This window comes from Protomyctophum bolini (genome assembly GCF_963924005.1).
Source record: "Protomyctophum bolini genome assembly, chromosome: 1".
In the NCBI taxonomy this organism is placed as follows: Eukaryota; Metazoa; Chordata; class Actinopteri; order Myctophiformes; family Myctophidae; genus Protomyctophum; species Protomyctophum bolini.
Genome location: NC_137862.1, coordinates 47,021,673 through 47,044,054, shown reverse-complemented (window position 1 = coordinate 47,044,054; position 22,382 = coordinate 47,021,673). Strand labels below are relative to the sequence as shown.

Below are 22,382 nucleotides of genomic sequence, written 5' to 3'. Positions count from 1 at the left end.
CCCTCTGAGGGCTAGTGTAGTAGGTATGTTTCCCAGAATAGTTCTGGTAAACTCGACTGGAGCTCAGCTAGAGCTTCCTTGAATTACAGTAGCTTACCCCCCCGATTTAACCCCTATACAGCCTGTCACATGAAGTAAGTGCGCGTGTGCACACGCACACACACACACACACACACACACACACACACACATAACACTGATAATTGTTGTTTGTGTCCAGGTACGTGTACAGTAACTGTACAGTCTTGTATGGGTGTGCATACAGTAAATGCCCACACAGACATAAAGAATGCCTCCAATTTGTTGGCCTGTAGTGTGCTATGTAGTAGGCTATGTTTATGTGATGTGTTTTATGCACGGTATGTGAAATCAGAATGTATGTGTAATTGTGTATGGGTGCATGAATGCCCACCCACAAACATTTTCAACCTTATTTTCATACTTTGTTTACTCACTCTGCGTCTCATTGGTGGGTGTGGACAGAAATTGTGCCATTTGTGAATTATTGAAGTGGTCCGTCTAGAAATTATGTTAATTTTATGTTGGTGAAAATGAATTATTGGGTGTTTGGCTTTTTTCTCAACACCCACATCTTAAAAATGCACTCTTGCATTGACGTATCCATTTGTACACACTCAGAGTTAAATGAACACTATAAGGAATAATGACTATATGTGTGTGTCCTCCTACAGGTGTGTTGGGTGAGTGACCGGCTGCAATCATGTGTGACCAGACATTTGTGGCCATTACTTTTGGCCCCTGCGACAGCTGTGAAAAGAACTTCCCCTTGATGAGTATCTACATCCAGGGTGAAGCCGCCACCTACTGCGCCTTCTGTGTGGATAAGGTATGGACCTTTAACCAAACCACTGTTTTAACTATCTTGAACTATGTTATGGCCACCATTGGGATCGCTATCACCATTAAGGATAATTGTTGGATTTCTGCTTGGGAACCTGTGTGTTCAGCCAGGCTAGAGGTCTTACATGATAGATTCTTAATTAGTCTGTTAAGAAATCTCGCCATCAGGAACCCAAATAATACAGCTGTGATTTTATTTTGTGAAGTCTAACTAGAGAATGTAGAAGAATTGTTAGTTTGCCTGTTATCTCTCCTAATGGTACCAACATCAATACATAATTGTGGACAAAAATCTCATCCAACGACAACAAAAAGTTATTTCGTTTTTGTGGTCTCGTGGCTCAAATGCTGAATAAATAATGGACCTTGGTGTGAAAAGGGTTGATAACCACTGGCACAAAAGGTCAGATGACTCTATTCCATTGCGGTCCTGAGAGGCATGTGGTGGACTACCTGGCTGGGCCACCAGGTACCCCAAAATGGGGTTTGTTCTGACGTCGTGCCATCTTTCATTCACATTGTGATCTGATCTCCGGTAATCAGGCCGTCACAGAGATCTCTGATCATCTGGCTACGCTACGTGAGACTATATTCAAAGCCTGGCGTTTATAACTAATTTGTCTGCTGAATAATGTGTGGATTGACAGCGGGAAACATATAGCTTATTTCCAGGTGTGTCAGTAAGTATAATGATTTGATGGGGGGGTATGGGGGGGGGGGGGGGAATACCCTCAGGACATATATGCTTTGTCAGGCTTCTCTCCTCAACTTCTTCTCTCAGCTCACTCTCTCTCTCTCTCTCTCTCTCTCTCTCTCTTCTGTCTCTCTCACTGTCTCTCTCTCTCTGTCTCTCATACGCACACACACACACACACACACACACACACACACACACACACACAGACACACACACACAATGGTAGTACTGTATCACGGCTGTTATCTTGAATCCTACCCAACAAACGGCACGCACTCACGCATGCACGCACGCACGCACACACACACACACACACACACACACACACACACACACACACACACGTACGGTACATACACAAACACATGCTGTAGCCTCACAGCTAACACACAGACACAGTGGAGTGAGAGATAGACATGCCAGAAGCCTGTCTATCCTCTGTGTTCTGTAGGCCTTTGCCAACAGCTTTTATCTTGTTCTTCAAAGTGGGATCCGGGAGGGTTCCAAAAGGGTTCCCAGCTAAATGAGTAATGTATAGCAGGGATTTTCAACCCTTTTAATTTCAAGGCCCATAGTATAAATTCTGCATTTTAGCCATGATGAGATTTAGCCTCTCAGACCCAAAACTAAAGAATATTTTGTCTACAATTCCATGCTTTTGGCAAACGTTGATCAAAATTACAATTATTTGTCACGCTGCTTTTTACATTTAGCTCTTTTTTTAAAAAATAAATATTCTTTGAGAACTACTGATATAACCTAATGGTATCAATCAGTTTAATCACTTTAACCCTGTTTTATGCTTTGGCTGTTCACAGAAACACAAATCTTCTTTATGGGGGTAGGCTATACTGTGATAGTTGTTAACAATTTGAGAACCTTTAGCATGATTGTGTGATTGATTACTTAACCCCCTATAAAACCTCACATTTTAGTTGTATCATTAAATGTTGTATAAGTTATATTTTTGGTTAAAACAAAAGGTTTTAAAGCTCTATATTCTGATAGTTCAGTACATCTCTCACCCATACATTTTCAGGTGCCAATTTCATACCATCAGGATAGAGAAGCCATTTATCTTATCAGCTTCAATTTGATGATGTTCCAGTTCTTTTCTATTGGCAATTTGGCAAAGCCAATCATCAGCCAACGGAGAAAGACTCCGTACTTAAAGCCCACCCCGTATATACGACCGAAAATAACCGAACCGAACTATAGCCTACTCACAACGCCTGCGTCGCGGTCGCTCGCGACGCCTTGTGAGCGTGTCGTAGTAGAGTATAGTCTAAGGTCGTAGACCTGCTATTTTCGGCACCGCGACACCGTCGTACGGTGTGGTATAACGCAGTAGAATTCGAATGGAGGAGGAGGAGGAGGAGGAGGAGAGAACTAGAAGCCTCCACAGCAGGCAGCAGCACTCGGCAGCAGACAGGAGCCGGACAGTATAGGAGCCAGGGAGGAGGAGGTGTGATCGTGTTTTGGGAGGTGGCGGTCGCATAACTCGCATTATTATACGTATAAGGTATATAACAATTCTCTTGGCGTTGTATTGTTTGTTAAAGATGGCGTGTGAGGGTCTGACGAAGGGAGAGACCCTGTCGACGCTGAAGAACGAGAGCGACAGCTTGAAGAAGAAGCTGGAGGAGGAGAGGAACAAGCTGCACGATGTAGAGCGTGAGTCAGTGCATGGATGGATGGATGCATGCATGCATGCCACATTATTATGCATTACCTTCATACAGTCACGGGTTTTCAACCCTTTTCCATATAAAGGCCCATTATGTGTTCTGCATTTGAGCCACGGACGTACCATTTGATGACATTTAGCCTCTCGGACCTAAAACTAAAACCTTGGAATATTTTGTTGTCGTTGGATGAGATTTTGTCCACAATTCCATCCATGCTGTATTGGTGTTGGTAGCCTATACCAGAGGAAAGACAGACAAACGTTGATCAAAATAACAATTCTTTATACATCGTCTAATTAGACTTCTTGTAAAGTAGCCCAATGCAGATGTTTAACAATTAATGTATAACTCTTGAGAGCGTAAAATGAAACCAAATGGACCTGCACGCGGGTCCATTTGGTTTCATTTCACACTCTCAACATTTAAAGATCTAATAAGGATCCATTTAGGTTACCAACTCTCCATCATTTAGCTGGGGACCATCTGGAACCCCCCAAGGACCACTGGTGGTCCCCGGACCACTGGTTGAAAACTACTGCCTTAATATAGCCTATACATAATCATTCATATGCATTAAGCCATATAGGCTACTGTTACAATATTAATTGAATAATAAATAACATATTGCTATATACTGTATATATATACACACACACACACACACACACACACACACACACACACACACACACACACACACACACACACACACACACACACACATAGTTTCAGTATTAAGATATAGTGCCTATTTATTATGGCCTGCTGTTTTGATTGATTGATTGATTGAAGTATTTATTAACAGATTGGAGAATTACAGTACATTTCAAGCACAACTCAATATAAAACTGTTAACTATATGTGGACGACACCATAAAAGCATTACACTTGTTTACAATAGGGTCCACCATGTTAGAGTAGACCTATTGATTTAATCGTAAGTAACACACATAGCCTACCATATGGGCTACTGCTAAAATATTTATTTAACCATGACATACCATACCATACCATACCATACCGTATCCATATAACCTATTACAGCATTCATCTAGTCATAACACATACACCATGAAGGAAGGCTACCTTGTTATAGGCTACTGTTACAATTTTAATTTAATCATTATATTACATCATAGTACTGTTAATCATTACATTATATCATAGTACTGTCATTATAGGCCTATACAGTATTAATGTAATCATATATCGTAACACATATTACCATATACATTGTTACAGTATTCACTTAATCATTATGATTAAGTGAATACTGTAACAATGTACACAACAATGTGTAGGCATAGACTGTTACAATATTAATTTACATTTAGTCATAACACACATACTGTCACAGTATTCATAACACATATATCACCATACGTATTCATTTAATCCAGCGTCAAATAAGTATACAGGGGGGGGGGAGGTTACCAAAAATATATATATATTCACCCTGTGTGTGTGAGATTGTATTGTCATTATTCTACACTTTGAGGTGCAACCTAACCTGGTATAGGAAATAAATGAACATAACTGTGTGTGCGTGTGTGTGTGCGTGTGCGTGTGCGTGTGCGTGTGTGTGTGTGTGTGTGTGTGTGTGTGTGTGTGTGCATGTGCGTGTGCAGTCCACAAGGTGGCTGAGAAGGTGGAGGTTCTGGGTGCTCTGCCAATTAAGACCAGGCGTGTCCTGAAGGGACATTCCAACAAGGTGCTCTGTATGGACTGGTGCAAAGACAAGAGACGCCTTGTCAGCTCATCACAGGTGCACGCACACATGCACACACACACACACACACACACACACACACACACACACACACACACACACACGAACGCATACATACATACATACTGTACCAAATGTTCTACTTATAATGCTGTATAATCGTTGCTGTCGGGAAGGAACCACCTAAATCAATTTTTGAGGTTTTTGATTATTATTTTTTGCATAAATCAGTTCTAATGTTGAACACCGTTTGTGTGTGTTGGTTAAAAATAAATATTGAACCAATGAACAGTAGTAAAAAGCGCTTCAGACAAAACCTCTTAACTGACTCTCAAGCTGGCTGCTAAATGACTAACTCCACCACCTCTCTCCCTCTCGTGCAAGTAATTGGCGATATGTTAAGTCACATACCAACGTTGATGAGGCAGTATTGCTTTGATTATAAAAGAAATTCTTCATTTCTTGAAAAAGAAAATAATAATAATTTCCTGAAAATATTACATTTTGGAGGTTTTCTTCCCAACAGCAGAGAAATTATATGTTTGTTTGTCATTTTTAATTGATTTGTTTCTTTCTAAATATTTGATATACTAGGCTATATCTTTTATGTGTGATACACTGAGATTGTAATATTTTCTACTGTTGTTGCACACACTGTTTTTAAAGCTTGTCTTGAGCTTCTTGATGCAAATAACACCACACACCCCCAATCACACTAGTCTTATCCTACTTGTCGATCTTCATAGAAAGTCCCTTTGAGAACACCAATTTAATTTAGCATTGGAATATCTATAGGGATATCTGTAGATACAGTATGTCTGTACTGTATCTGTAGGCCGCACTTACGGGCAGCTGCAATTCTAAACCGGCCCCTGTAAAAAGTCCCCCCTCCCCTCTATATAGTACATGTTCTCCTTTTTTCGAAACATACATAGAAGTACATATTTCTATGTCTTTAAAATGTATAGATGGATTGAAAATGGAGGACCCTTATGTAAACTAGGCTTAGTGCTTTTTCCCTTAGCATATTTTGTATTGACCTGTACTTTCCTTGAACTGCAAATTCTGCAAACTGTTAATAAGATGTTCAATCAATCAATAAATCAATCACATTGACTTTTCAGTCATGGGTGATAGTCTGCATCTGCTCCATGTAACACTAATACATCTACTTCTAGGATGGGAAAGTGATCGTCTGGGACGCTTTCACCCTTAACAAGGTGAGTAAAGCAGGTATTTCAGCCCGACTTCAACTTCATTATCACAGGTTTACATACAGGTGTATAAATAATTATTTGTCATACAAGCTGACAAGTTCTCAAGAAAGGGGAAAATAATAGAGATGGATAGAAATCAGGAAAACAGGCCAGAAAGGGTCACATTATTCATAATGAGTAGAACACTATCGGGACATAACTCGGACGGCTCTGAATCCTTTTCTGTATCGTGTTTTATTGTTTGTGTTTGAACAGACCTGTGAAGATGAATATCCTTTGGGACAATAAAGATTATTATTATTATTATTATTATTATGTAATCCCTTCTGCGGTAACACTTTCAGTGTTAAAGGTCTTCAGAGAACTGGCCATTTAATGTCAGTATTTAAGGCCAGTGTAATCCGTGGGAATGATAGCTATCTCATTTTTAGAAGGAAGCCTAATGCTCTCCATATACAGCTTTTAGTACTGTCGTCCACGGATGGACTGTTCATGTACTGTACTGTACTGTACTGTACTGCTCTACTCCTGAGAGAGGGCTGGACAGGAGGATAATGTATGTATGCCTTCCAGAGAGGAGACCAAAGATTATCTATCCATCAACTGACCCTGAAGTGTGTGTATGTGTGCGTGTGTGTGTCAGAGAGTGCACTTTACATGGCAGCAGGGTTCTATTGCCTGACTAATCCTGTCTCTTTGGTGGGACAGTCTTAACCATATATACTAAAAGCATCCCTCTATGGCAAGCCGTTTTAACATTTAATCGCTCTACTGGATATGTATCTGTAATTCATTTCTTCCTAGTCAAAACTAACGTTTCAGATATCCACAATGACATTCCTCCTATCCAAAACTGTAATTTAAGATATCCACAAGGACATTTTTCCTATCCAAAATTACCATTTGAGATATCCATATTGTCATTCCTCCTAGGAGACGTCACTTTTTCCATTCATGTGTATTGGGCTTTTAGTTTTGGATATCCGTAACTGCAATCTGGATATCTAAAATCAACATTCTGGATATCTATAATTAAATTCTTACTAGGACAAACTACCATTTCAGATATCTACAATGCAATTATTACTAGGATAAACTACCATTTCAGATATCTACAATGCCGTTATTACTAGGAGAAACTACCATTACAAATTACAAAAACATTCCAGACATCCATAATTATATTGTGTATATCCAAAAATACATTGTGACTAGTACAAATTTAATTATGGATATCTGCAATTCATATCATGACTAGTACAAATGTAGTTTTGGATATCTGTAATTAGTATTATGACTAGGAACAATGCAATTACTCCTAGGAAGAACTTAATTTCTCAGGAAGAACCTAATTTCTCCTAGGAAGAACCTAATTTCTCCTAGGAAGAACATAAAACATGGTTTTGGATATCTAAAACATATATTACAGATAGGAGGGTGGTTTGATTAAATGTTAAAACGGCTTGCCATATCCCTCATTAACTTAAACCACCCATATATGTATGGTATGTTCTATAGTACTGTTTGGGTGCTCTTGTCTGTTCTCAGCAGAATGTGGACTCTATACTGAATACTGTGTGTGTGTGTGTGTGTGCGTGTGTGTGTGTGTGCGTGTGCGTGTGCGTGTGTGTGTGTGTGTGTGTGTGTGTGTGTGTGTGTGTGTGTGCGTGTGCGTGTGCGTGTGTGTGTGTGTTTTCCAGGAACATGGAGTGACCATGCCTTGCACATGGGTGATGGCGTGTGCCTATGCCCCATCAGGTTGTGCTATAGCCTGTGGGTACGTATACCATACGAATAGAAGGCAGCATGCACGACTCCATCGCGTCTCACTCACTTTAATCATTTTTACCGGGTGCACGGTCAGACACGACATTTTAAACAGAGAAGAAAACCAGCGCTCACGGCAATAGCTTTTAAGGCACTTATTTATTTGACCATATAGGTAGGTTAGGTAAGGCATGCTGCAGACAAGCAGCACACAACGAACGCGTTGCGGCAGAAGCCTTCGTCGTCAACGTTGTATGTACCATCAGTGGTTCTCAAAAGATTTTCATGTCAAGGACCCCCCCATTGGAAAAAATATTGCACCATAAGAAAATATTGACTTTCACAATGCAACTCGTTTTGAGCTTGTAGATCTTGTAGTGTTTAAACTATTTTTCATTAATCCTGGATGACCCCCTGGAACCCCCCCCCCAAGGACCCCTGGGGGTTGCTGGACTCCACTTTCAATCAATCATCAATCAATCTTAATTTATATAGCACATTTCAGACAACGAGTGTAAGAGAGCAAAATACAACAAGAAAGCTTCAATTACATAGTACCGGTAATAGTAATAGTAAAAACAAAAGCAACTAAAAGCAACTAAGAGCAACTAAAACAGGAAACGGACATTGAGAACCGTTGTCATAATATAAATAATAAACCAGACTTTCCCCAAATGTACTTGGAGTGCATAAGGGATTTGAACATGGGTCCCTCGCACAAGCTCCGATAGTCTCTGCTGCTGAGCTAATACAGAAAACCGACCGAGGATAAATAGCATGTTGAGCTTCATGCAATACCAACCGACCACTTCTACAGCAATTACATTTCTCAATAGATGAGCAGGGAGACCAAATACAACCACAGCAGTTGTGTTATATTGTGTATTGACCTACTGTACTCATATTGGTCAAAACAATGTTCACTAAACAATGTATTGATCGCAGAAAGAGACATTAAATATCCACCGACTGTTACTGACTGTTGTTTTATAATTAACTCCATTTGACGTTTGACCTTTCTCTTCTCTCCGACAGCGGATTGGATAACAAGTGCTGTGTGTTTCCGTTGTCATTGGACAAAAACGAGAACCTTGCGGCCAAGAAGAAAAATGTCGCTATGCACACCAACTACCTATCGGCTTGCAGCTTCACCAACTCGGACATGCAGGTAAGAAGCCATGGATCAATCAGTAACGGAGCCTGATCGATGCCAGATGTAGGCCTGATGCCAATCCCGATTTTGTCATTTGTAAAATTACTGGATTTCTCCATATAATGAAATAAAATAATCGATTATTTCAGTAGCAAGAGCTTCAAAAAGTCTTCTAAATCGAGTCAACCAGGCCTGCAGTAGGCTATGCACTGGGAAAATGTGCATGACATTATTTCAATAAACTAGAAATACGAGGAAATGAGGGAGAAACAAAGCTTGTCTTGCATAGCAACTATTTGGATTGGCATTGGACAATCGCTTTTGGGGTGGGATTTTAGCGAAGGGCTATAATTGCCGATCCAAAAAGTTAAATAATGGCCAAACCGATAAATCAGTCTGGCTCTTATAAGAAGCTCTATGGACAAATCTGGAATTGGAGTTAACCACTCGAAGGTCTTCACACTTCGAGGGCGTCACCGTGACAGAGAAACAATACGAAAATATTAATTGAGTATGCCCCATCAAAATGATTAATATATAATTGATGCCTCACTCATTCATACACACACACACACACACACACACACACAGGTTGATGCCTTCAATTGGCAGTCACACACCTCGCCCCACCTCGTACAGTATGTGGTGTGAATAATTCAGTGCAGTCAGGTCTTCAGCAGGGCAGGAGGAGCAGGCCCCCAGGGGGTGGGGGTGGGGGGACGAGGAGCAGGGGACGGGAGACGAACGTGACGGACTGATGGTCCCTCATTGTGGGGGTATTAATAGACACAGAGTGGCCTTTATCTGGCAATGAGCGGAGCCTGCTGTGACCTGAGGACACAGTATTTAACACACACACACACACACACACACACACACACACACACACACACACACGTTATCGTGTGTGCACACACGCTCATAATCACATACTGCATGGCAATGTGAGCACACACAAATGCCCGTACTGTACAGTATGTCACGCATGCAGCACACGCACCCACACAGGAACACTGCAAAAACTCCCTTTAACTCAAAGGTAGTGTAGGCTAAGTGATGCCATTTTGTTTGTTCTTTAACAAACACTATTTTTCAGTCGGGATACCAGTTTTATCCAATCGGCGGAGAGAACCCATGCAGGATACAGGATAAACAATTGAAATTGGAATTGAGGAAACAAATAAACAGTAGACAATTTAAAAATATTATATAATGTTTTCCCCTATAAGTACCCGTATTAAAGAGTGGGAGAGACTGGGAGAACGAAAACAAGCACTTCATGGTTACTTATTATCCAATAATGCTACACATTTTGATAAGTTGATATAATGTTCATTGTCTGCAATGTCCTACTGTGACTTGCACTTCCCTCTGTTCACCACTGAGGGGCAGTATCATACCTAGGCTGTCCATGTATTGTGCAGTGTCAATACACAGTAGGAATGGGAAAGGAAATAAAGCGATGTAGACCTGCCAATATTATCATTATCTACATAATATACTATCTACAATACTACAGGGGTTGAGAAAGAGTACAATATTTAGTTTGATTTCTTCCGTAGTACACCTTTTATGTATATTTTACATGACACATTGCAATATTCCATTAGTTTACTTGATATCAGTGAAAGGCTAGTAGTGTGATTTTCTTTATGTCTTTATTTATTTATTTATGTATTTATTGTGTGCTAAGATAAGATATATTTTTATATCCTAGTAATCATTGTTAACAGGGGTCTCCCCGTCTCTTTTAAGGAGAAATTACATTTTCAGGTCAGTATACCAATAGGTGAGATGGTTCATACAGGATACAGTATAAGCAAGTAGAATTGGAAATTATGAAATAAATATAGGCATGAGCTGAAGACATTTGAATTGGAACACTATAAAAAATTTAACTATCTCCTGATTGGAATGAAATTGTTGTCACGCATGGTATTACATTTTCTTTTTACTAACCCATTCTGAACGGGAACCCCTTTTGGTGTTTTAACTAAGCATTATGCTATACTTTAGCTATTGAAAAATAGCAGATCTACAAGCTCATAGCGCGCCACCGAGTGGCGCGCTACGAGCTTGTAGGTCTGCTATTTTTGAAAAAACGTGAAAATGCGGCACAAATCTTTGAATATATATTCTTTGAGAAGACTTTTTTTTTATTTCGACGTCAGGCCTAAATGGGCAGAAGAGCTAGAGAGACAGGTCTTTGACCATGCATTTAGGAAACAGAGACAGTCCTCTACTGATACGATGACGTGTCAAAGTTGTCATTCACTGGGTAGTCGAACGTCAAGAACGTCCACAGAGAAGGTAGCTAGAATCTCAAGGGAAAGTGTACCGGATTGACTGGTGGAGTTGCCATTATAAGGAAATGGGCCTACATAATCAATCGCACGTGTCTGCTTGCTCATACATTAATAATGTAAGGTTCAGAGAACTGAATAAGGGCAACTATGGGAAAGGAATAGATCAGTTGTTTGAGCTCTGGAGTGTGGACCATTAGCATATGTCCGTTTTGATTTACCTCAAAATAACACATTAAATAACAGTCAATATTCCATTTCAATCTTTCCCCTGCGTGTGTGTGTGTGTGTGTGTGTGTGTGTGTGTGTTGTGTGTGTGTGTGTGTGTGTGTGTGTGTGTGTGTGTGTGTGTGTGTGTGTGTGTGTGTGTGTGTGTGTGTGTGTGTGTGTGTGTGTGTGTGTGTGTGTGTGTGTGTGTGTGTGTGTGTGTGCGTGTGTGCGCGCGCGCGCGTGCACGCATTCTAGATCTTGACTTCCAGTGGTGACGGCACATGTGCCTTGTGGGATGTGGAGAGCTCTCAGCTGCTGCAGAGTTTCCATGGTCACACAGCTGATGTGCTGTCCCTGCACCTCGCCCCCTCAGAGACCGGCAACACCTTCGTGTCTGGGGTGAGTTGTGTGTGTGTGTGTGTGCGTGTGCGTGTGTGTGTTGTGATGGAAGTAAAAGTAGCAATTCCACTATATTAAAACACATTAAAAAAAACATATTTTCAGTAAAAGTACAAAAGTATTAGCATCAGAATATCAGTCACTGTTAGTGTTTTCTTGTTTGCTTTTTCAAATCAATGTCTGATAAATTGTTTTAGAATTATTTATTTCAGTTAACCGTTGCACCACTATACAGTATTTTTTATTTAAGCTCAGACACAGAAACACAGGACCATTTCCATTTCCAGCACCCACCAGTAAACAGAACAGTGATCTGTTCTTGTGACGTAAAGATCATGTGAAAGTGTTTAGGTTATCGATGGTGTAAGCATGCCTGAGTGGCCACACATACTGTACATACAGTATGCTGCCTTCAGCTGAATTCAAAACCCACATAGGGCCTCTGGTTAGAGAGAGCTGTAACATTAATATTAATCAGCAATGCAATTATGGGCTCATATACGGTATGGTATGTGTTTCTGCCACGGTAGCAGAATCAGCACAGCTGGTGCTAATCGATTCAAAGTTGGGCTGAATTAAAGAGGAAAACCCACCGAAAGAACACAGTGTTATTTTCTGAGCTGGTAGCTACCACGGGCCTACATGGAATGCTGGTTCGTTGCACCAGTTCACCACTCCCAAAATAGAGGATGTCTCATTTTCAAAGTTTCATTTTAGTTTTCAAGTTGTTGTTGTTTTACTTACACTTAATTCATTCCCATTGTTGAGAATGATATGCCCTCGTAGTGGATACTGATAAGCAAAGCTCTCTCTAAGAGAAATGTCATCATAATGATATTGTCGCTATTGGTATGTCCAAAACTGTTACTTTTCAGGGAATGGTAAAATTGGATCCAGTGTAATTGTTATTAAGCTCTGTTATTAAGTGTGTGTGTGTGTGTGTGTGTGTGTGTGTGTGTGTGTGTGTGTGTGTGTGTGTGTGTGTGTGTGTGTGTGTGTGTGTGTGTGTGTGTGTGTGTGTGTGTGTGTGTGTGTGTGTGTGTGTGTGTGTGTGTGTGTGTGTGTGTGTGTGTGTGTGTGTGTGTGTGTGCGTGCGTGCGTGTGCGTGTGCGTGCTTATCAGGGCTGTGATAAGAAATGTAACGTGTGGGACATGCGCTCTGGCCAGAACGTCCAGTCCTTCGAGACCCACGACTCTGACGTCAACTGTGTCAGGTGAGTTCAGGTCCCAATTAGTGAGTTACAGCTACAATTCCCGGGACTTTTTTCAATGAATAAAATGTTATTCTGACAAATCAGAATGATTAGGTAAGGGATAATATCTGCCTAGGTGGTCATTGTCGGGAGATAATTCACCAACAGGGTTTGTTTTGTTTTTTCGCGTCGGTGGTTAATCACCCTGGTTAATCACCCTGAAGGTGAATATTATCCCGTTTATTTCATGGCTACTTAATACATAAATTAATAAATTGACCCAAGAAATAACACACTGTGATTGACCAATCAGAATCAGGCATTCAACCAAGTTTACTGACGAGTTTGAGCATTCTTACTAATCTTTCAAGACACACAGAATGTTTTGTTCTATGACTATGACGTGATGTAAATACCAAATATCTCAAAATAACTTCTAAAACAGCAATTGGTCACCTCCTCTCCCTCTGAATTGCTGACAGGTGAAATTTTAGGCCTGTTTTAAAAGGAGGCCAGTGATTTTCTTGTTTTAAGGGAAGGGGGCAGGGTATTCCATATATATTGTATATAGCTGTTGAGCTTCACATTGACCACTATAACAATATTACAGTACAGAGTACAGTACACACACACACACACACACACACACACACACACACACACACACACACACACACACACACAGCCTGCACCGCACCGCTCAGTTCACACGGGTGTGATTCTTTAATGGGCGTGGCTAGCGATTCAGGGCTGGTCTTGTTGCCATACTGAAGCGGCGACACGAAAAAGGAAATATTTTCATTTTGGTTCATGTGATAAACCATTCCTTCTGCCACGGCTTGTCAACTCCCAACTGTGTATATACAATAAAGTTTAACATTTCTTATCTTTATGTTTGTTTGTGCTCAGGTACTACCCCAGCGGAGATGCTTTTGCCTCTGCCTCTGACGATGCAACCGTGAGTTCTGCCAGTATTTATCTATACTTTATTTCTTTAGCTATATATGTTTATTGTTTACTTTATTCATAACAGTAGACTGAAGAAGGCCATAAAGGACTGGGTTAGAGATAAGACCTGCTGCATATGTCTTCCTGCTGATGTCCCTGCTTTGTCATGTAAACATGTTTTCACTCACTTTACTGCGATAATGTTTTAATCACATGGCCACAGAGCCGCGTCGTTTCCACTGACTTTGATGGCACAGGTCAAAGGTCACAGTCTTCCTTTAAAGCAGCCGTTCTCAACCTGTTCTCGATCAGAGGTGCCCACTTGAAAATCTCAAAAGTGCCACCGATCTGATCACATAACACGGAGAAGATTTATAGATGTAGTGAAAGAGGGCATGAAGTTAGTTAGTTAGTGTGTGTGTGTGTGTGTGTGTGTGTGTGTGTGTGTGTGTGTGTGTGTGTGTGTGTGTGTGTGTGTGTGTGTGTGTGTGTGTGTGTGTGTGTGTGTGTGTGTGTGTGTTTGTGCGCGCGCGTGTGCGTGTGCGGTTAGTGTTTCCCTTTGCCTAGTTCGTTCTGGTTCTTGTCAGATCGTTCATGTACCTGATTGTACGGAGAAATATGCTTTTTTGCAGCCACTTGCTATACCTTCACCTGCACCACTGCTTTAAAGGGACACTTTGCAATATACTTTTTTAGCGTTTTCAGTGTTGTTTTTACAAGACCTTGTGGGAAACAGACGGTGCACTGTACAATGTACACACTACAGGCACTTCATATTTTACAGGGCAAGTTCAAGTCAAATCAAACGGCCCATCAGGTAACTTGAAAGAAAGATGCCGAGCTTTAAAGCACACAAAATAAACATTTCAGACGTGCATCTGAAATGCATTCAACTGGTCCGATGTTGTTTTATCAGTGTGTCAGTAAAGTTTCTTTAGTTCTCCATTCATACGCTGTCGGCTCCACGATGAATCTCTATCATTTAACTTACATCTGGCTGGCTTAAGTGTTAATTCAGCTGTCTACACACTGCAGTAAAGCAGGTAACCGTGCCAACAGAGAAGTCTAGTCAATGAGGAAAAACCTTTTGGCAACCTTTGGCAATAAAGAAAACAAAAAACACTGTCACAAAGATTTGTACTAGATACGTTTTAGTATGACTCAACGTCCAGTTTGCCTGTCCTATATATCACCAGAACATTAGATTATAATGATTGTAATTTTGTTATTATGCTGTACAAAAGACGATACAGCACAATAAGCAGCAGGTGCAAAAGAGTGGCAACGCACCGGTAGGTTCACATACGTGGCAGCTGGTAACGTACAGTATGTACATGAGGTTAGACATGAGGTACAAAAGGTATAGCAGCACAACAGCAGGTCCACGTAAGAAGGTAGCCTCAGGCCAAAATGTTCACAGGTATAACGATCCTCATGGTAGATCCACAAAGGGAAGGTATTTCTCACAGGGGAGCCATCAATCCACATGAAGAAGGTATATATAATCCCAACTATTGAAAAGGTCTGTCAAAGGAAAGTGTTCCAAGTGTGTTCAGCCAGGCCTCGTTCAGCAGAACAGTCTGATGCCAGCCGGGTGGAAGCTGTTGTTGTGAAAGAAATGTGGTTGTGGTTGGGGTGGTGACGTTCGTACTGTCCTTGGACCTTGATGATACGGTGAGCTCTGACTTGCGTAGTCAATGGAACATGCAACATGAACAGACAACTGTGTGTGTGTGTGTGTGTGTGTGTGTGTGTGTGTGTGTGTGTGTGTGTGTGTGTGTGTGTGTGTGTGTGTGTGTGTGTGTGTGTGTGTGTGTGTGTGTGTGTGTGTGTGTGTGCGTGTGCGTGTGTGTGTGTGCGTGTGTTTCAGTGTCGTCTCTATGACCTGCGTGCTGACCGCGAGGTCGCCATCTACCAGAAGGACAGCATCATTTTCGGTGCTACAAGTGTGGACTTCTCTCAGAGTGGTAAGGGGACACGTACTGTTCTCATTGGTTCAGAGCGGTAAGGGAACAAGGCTCTCATTGGTTCAGAGCGTTAAGGGGACACATTGGTTCAGTGCAGGGCTGTGCACGCACGGATGTTTTTGGAAACCAGGTGCCCTCATGTAGTAGGTACTGGTCTTCTAGGGTACATGTGCTATAGCCATGTCTTACCTAAAACCACACTTCACTCCCACATTATGTCTCAGAAACGCTGAACTAGGTGTACTGTAGGCCTTTGTAGGGTTTCATTTTACTGCCGAGAGTTATGTATTTGCGAGTGTCGAAGCCTTAATTCGCTATTCCCTGTGTGTCTTTTGGATAAGTACCAGCACCCATCACAGAAGACTTTGAGTTGAGCAGATGAGCACACACCAGTTCCTTTGTTTCCCGCTGAAGCCAGATTTATAGAATAACAACCTAGCCTAGACTTTGTATTAAAAGAGTGAAGGGCAGAGAGAAACTGTGGCTCATCAAGACATAATATAAAGGGGAGAATAAATTATGTAGGCTTAAAAGAAAGTGCACTTTCTCCTATGAAAGAATACAGGCAGGTGCTTATGGGCACTGGTTTGCTCTTTGCTGCTGTGTGGGCATATTGCAGGTTCAGTTGGGTCTTTATGACAGTTCCAGGGGGTCCCCAGCTAAATGATAATTAGGAACCAAATGGACCCTTATGGGTCTGTAACTCAGAGAGTGTACAGATGACAGGTCCATTTGGTTCCATTTGTACACTCTCTGGGTTAAATTGACTTTGATTGTACAATATGCATTGGGGTCCCAGCGATAGAAATGGGAGACCATAGCCTAATTCAGGTCAAACCTGGGGGTCCTTGAAATGAAAATGGTTGAGAATCACTGCTAAAGCCGTACAAATCTTCTCTTATGTTGGTTCTTGGCAAGTATTTTCTAATAGGGGTCCCTGGAACAACATATTTTCAGGTGGGCGTCGGCGGCCAATTACATATAATTTCTGGGGTCCTTGACATGAAATATTGAGCACTGATATAGAGGTTTTTCAGAAAAAAGCCTAAATGGGTTAATGAGAAGATCAACCAGGTTTTCTCGATTCAAGACGTGTATGGATTATTGAAATAAACCCCCTTTTCACATGTCCTCTCCACCACCAGGACGCCTGCTGTTTGCCGGCTACAACGACTACACTGTCAACGCCTGGGACGTGCTGAAGGGAACCCGCGTCTCCATCCTCTTTGGGCACGAGAACCGCATCAGTTCCCTCAAAGTGTCACCAGATGGCACTGCGTTCTGCTCGGCCTCCTGGGACAACACTCTGAGAGTGAGTGGTGGCTTTGTGTTTCATGTCCTAGAGCAGTAGTTCCCGCAAACTTTTCAGGTGGAGACTTTCTTGTCTTTCTTTTATCTGTATTGTACTGTGTTTTTGTATGGACGTGGTGTTGGGTGCCTGCACATATGCACACATGGCATCAACGCATGGTGTTGTGTGCAGGCACCCTACACTCTGTCTTTCTTTTATCATTCATTTTTTAAGAGCCTGCCCAGGGACTACAGATGAAATTTAGCTTTGGCTAACTCTGGCCCATTTACATTGATGTGAAAACTGACATGTTGATTAATGAGCTTTATATATAGATTTAGGGCCTATTCATACTCCTATTTTAGAGCCGAATAAAAGTCGGTTCGGCTCTGTAGAGCCTACAATGTGACGTCATTTGAGGTTCGGGGGGGCGTGTACCGTCCTAAAGTACAGGCTCTTCGGTGCTACTGAAAATTTCTGACGAGCCGAAATCATTTCGGAACTAAAGCGCCGAAACAGCGGTAAAATAGGAGTATGAATCGGCCCTAAGACGAGCCGGAGCCCCAAACTAGTGAAAACAGCAGATCACACAACACGCCGCTTATCACCGCGTTGTGAGCTTGTAGAACGGCTATTTTCACTACTTAGAAATCACTTAGAAAAATCTTTTAATTTGGTATTAATTCATGAAAATTATAATAACTAGACCTGTACGTGCCCATCGGCCACCGGCCTACTTGAGAACGATGCAACTTGGGAACCTAATAATACTAATTTAACTGTGTCCCTTTTGTGCCCATATGGAGATCCTGTATCTATCTATCTGTCTGTCTGTCTGTCTGTCTGTCTGTCTGTGCCTGAAGAGTGCAAACTGACAGTGAAAGGTGGACTGGTTAAGTAATCAATTGGCAGGTGTGGGGTTGCCATGGCAGCGTAGCCGTTTCATATTGATATAAAGCGATCAAATATGGGATATCCCTAGGTCTAATTTGAAATTCGGAATATCCCGTATTCGGCAGAATGAACAATTTAACGTCATGCAGCACTCAGTGGTTACATTTATCAAATGCAGTAGAATGGACTGGACCACTAAAATGGGAATGTGTCGCCCAGTTATGAATCAAACTATATGGCAGCAAGAATGCACCTATAATAATATGTGTGTCCCTGTCCTGTGTTCTATAGATCTGGGCCTGAAGCTGTCGGCGCCACTGAGATCCACAGTCTGGAATAGGGCTATAAAGAAGAGCGGTTCTGAGTCCTGACCCTGAAGTGAACACTGCTGTAAGAATGTGTGTTTTGTTGCCATCCCTTAGTCATCATGATGAACTCACATATATACTGTACACAATATGCACACGGTTACTGTAGCTCACCTCAGACCATGTATCAATATATCCTTACAGTGTAGGTTTGACACTTTGGCACGTTGGAAGCTATACGTAATGAACATGAATGCTCGTTCATTGAGTTTGTGTTCCTAATGTTTGTTATTGTCAGCTCAACAACTGATATTGTGTTATTCTATTATTAGCAGTATTCAGTGGTGGACAAAGTACTCAAGTGCAGTTCTTGAGTAAAAAAAAAAGTACAAAGTAAAGTTTCAATGCGGTTATTGAAATGTAGAACCCAATGTAGAACAAAAACAAATAAATCATAGTGTATTTTTGTTTGGGTCTCATATTGGGTCCCATGAGTCAGAAATACAATGTTTGTCTTTGAAATGCAGTGGAGTGAAAGTAAAGTAAATGTTCGTAGATGTTCTCCAACCGCTGGCATTATTTGATGATGATCTGTTTGTATGACAGTATAACCCTCCAGTCCAGCAGCATGTCTAGTTTATACTGCCCTGGAATGTAGTGTAACTGCAGACAAGTACTTCTTGTCTTGTACATAATGTACATTATCTCACTGCCAATACCCTGTTCCTCTAAAGACTGCTATATTAAAACAAAACACAAGCCAGTTTTAACAAAGCACATTTTGTTCATACTGTAGAACGGTATAGGTTCTCAAATATTTCCCTGTCAAGGACCCCCAAATGTAATGCTCCGATCAGGTTTTTTGGGACCGATCCCGATTGTTTTTCTGATGATCGGGTTACCGATACCGAACCGATCTTGTGCGTAAGAGTCAAATTTGAATATTTCCAAAATGATTACAGTATATGTCAAAAACCCACGTCTATACTGTTCCTGTGTGTGGGGAGGAAGGGAAGAATGTTTAGGCCTGTCATAAAAATGCTAATATATCTGTTATCATTTATACCACTTAAATGGTGTAAAAGATCGGTTTCTCCAGATAGGTAAATTGCCGATCACAGATGGGGTAAATTGCCGATCACCGATCGGAGTGAACATCGAAGAATATCGAAGATCGGCGGCCGATTATCAGAGCATCTCTACCAAATTTCGTATCAACATTCTACCGAAAATAGCAGTAATACAAGCTTAAAAGTTGTGAGTTTGTGAATAGGCTATTTTAATATAGGCAAAATAATTAATACAAAATATAATGAGGCATACTTGTTTAAACTGTTCCGCATTTTCCTGGGGACCGCCTAGAGCCCCTTCAAGGATCCATGGGGATCCCCGGACCACACTTTGAGAACCAGTGCTGCAAAACGACAGTATTTTCGACACATCCATGTACTGATATACTGTTCTGTTCTTCTGATTGTCCATGAAACGCACAAAACAGAATTTCCGTGTACAGAAACTATGGATTTTTATATTTTCTGATTATTTCCTTATAACTGCACACACCAAGGCGACAACAAGAGGACAATACAATTAAAAACTATAACATTTGAAGTAATGCGTTTGTTTTTCCATTTTTGTTCTTTTAAAAAACATTTTGTTTCAGTTGTGGTTTTCAGTACTGTAACATGATCCTTGTAACTGCCACAGGTTCAATAGAATGTCCACGCATCACACAGATTTTATTTTATATCGACTTTTCAACTCCCCCAAACAGACACTATGAAAACTATGAAAAGGAACATGCACGAGTCCTCTGACTACTGAGTCCACACAGATGCATCCAATCACAATCAATAAAGAAACACATAATGAAGAACATGTAGCCTACCGTGTGCAGTTTAAATTGTCTCTCTGACTCTCTCTGATGTTCCCATGAAAGTCTCTCTCCAGCAACTCATCTGACATTTTCTGACAGGTCACGGTGACACTGATCATGAAACCCTGTCTCCAGCACGAAATGTTATATCCGGGTACGTATATCGAACCAGGGACATTGTGTTTATGTGGCCAATATTGATTTACCGGAATAGTGTTTTCGCTGTCTTGGTCAAAGATCAGCGTTCTGCATCCACATCACCATGGATGTAGAACTGTGTGTGTGTGTGTGTGTGTGTGTGTGTGTGTGTGTGTGTGTGTGTGTGTGTGTGTGTGTGTGTGTGTGTGTGTGTGTGTGTGTGTGTGTGCGTGCGTGCCCTATATCATGGGTTTTCAACAGGTGGTCCGTGGACCACTGGTGGTCCGTGAAGGTATTGCATGTGGTCCCTGGCCATGCATTTAGTATGTTTTTTATCGACCACTAATTGGGAAACGAACTAGTTCATTAAGTGACCTGGTGATGTACGTATGATGACATCAATGTCAGTTACTGGGAAGTCGGATATCAAGAACTTCCACAGAAAGGGAGTTTGAATTTCACGGGAAAGTGAACCGGATTGACTGGTTGAGTCTATTAGTAAATGTCAAATGTGCCCATATAATCATGCAATCGCATGATGTGTCTGCTATCTATGAGTTTAATATGCAAGGTTAAGAGAACAGAGTAAGGGCAACCATGGGAAAGGAATAGCTTCGGACGACTAGCAAATGCCAGTTAAATTGTTAAGGGCTTGATTTAATTTTATATTAATTTTAATATCCCCTCACCTAACTCAACAGTGGTTGATTCTTAGTCAGGGTGGTGGTCCCCAGGTTGGTTATTAGTCAGGGTGGTGGTCCCCAGGTTGGTTATTAGTCAGGGTGGTGGTCCCCAGGTTGATTATTAGTCAGCGTGGTGGTCCCTGGTTCATAATCAGTTGAAAACCGCTGCCCTATATGAAAGGTCATTGAATTCCTGTGTGTGCAGGAAGGGGGGAATGTTTAGGCCGGTCTGATTGACATTTTTACCACTTAAAAACAACCTTGTTTAGGTTCTTGGGAACGAGTGTGGGAGATTACCTTGTCCAAATTGAAATCTGGACTTTACAGTCAAAATAATAATAATTGGTTGTCACTAGCATTTCCGTCTACTGTCTATACTAACTCTGTCTCAGAGGTGGGCTGTGTACAGTTCAGAAACCTGCCTTGGTCATCTCAGAAGCAAGAGTCAAACTAAGAACAATGGCTTCTAATTCAGTGTGCTAACTTTCCTAGAAAGCGAGAGAGACCCCTCGTCATGAGAGTCATCAGATCAGTCATCTATAGGTCTACGGGGAAACCCACAGAAGCGTGAAGCGTCAGTGCTACGTCGATGTTTCCGCGCTCTGTGTCATGGAATTACTGTCTCTTTTCTGCCTGCTCTCACTTCCCCATATCATTTGCTCTATGTCACTCTGTTCTTTCATAGAAATCTGGACCTAAAATGTGACATCATCTGCCATGAGATTCGGGAAAATGCAGGGGAGGAGAGGGGCTGGGGGAGGATGGGGGCTGCATGCCTGCCTTGAGCACCTGCTGTTTTATGCCCCTGACGTGCAATTAGTAAAAGGAAAAATAAAAAACATTATGAAGAGCATTTGACAACAGATACAGTACTGATAATTCTATGGCTATAAATAAAATGACATTCACCTCCACCTGATGTGTGTGACATACTGACATCACATGTCCTCTTCCGTTCAGATTACATTGCATTTAAACTATAGAGGGTATGCGTGTGACATCATCATCATATCTGGACTGTATGCAGTATACTGAGTGGCAAAATATACCTACAGAATCT

General features: G+C 41.4%; 1 protein-coding gene across 1 annotated transcript; it reads left to right on the top strand.

Moving 5' to 3' along the window:
* Positions 1-3,104: 3,104 nt before the first annotated feature.
* Positions 3,105-18,620, top strand: gnb5b (guanine nucleotide binding protein (G protein), beta 5b; the record flags this gene model as incomplete). The annotated part of the gene is made up of 11 exons (XM_080771108.1): positions 3,105-3,232; positions 4,875-5,011; positions 6,154-6,195; positions 7,893-7,969; positions 8,995-9,127; positions 11,881-12,024; positions 13,147-13,238; positions 14,127-14,175; positions 16,036-16,132; positions 17,278-17,444; positions 18,609-18,620. Exons 1-11 carry the CDS (start codon positions 3,121-3,123, stop codon positions 18,618-18,620), a joined length of 1,062 nt encoding a protein of 353 aa, XP_080627234.1. The 5' UTR covers positions 3,105-3,120.
* Between the last annotated feature and the right edge of the window lie 3,762 nt (positions 18,621-22,382).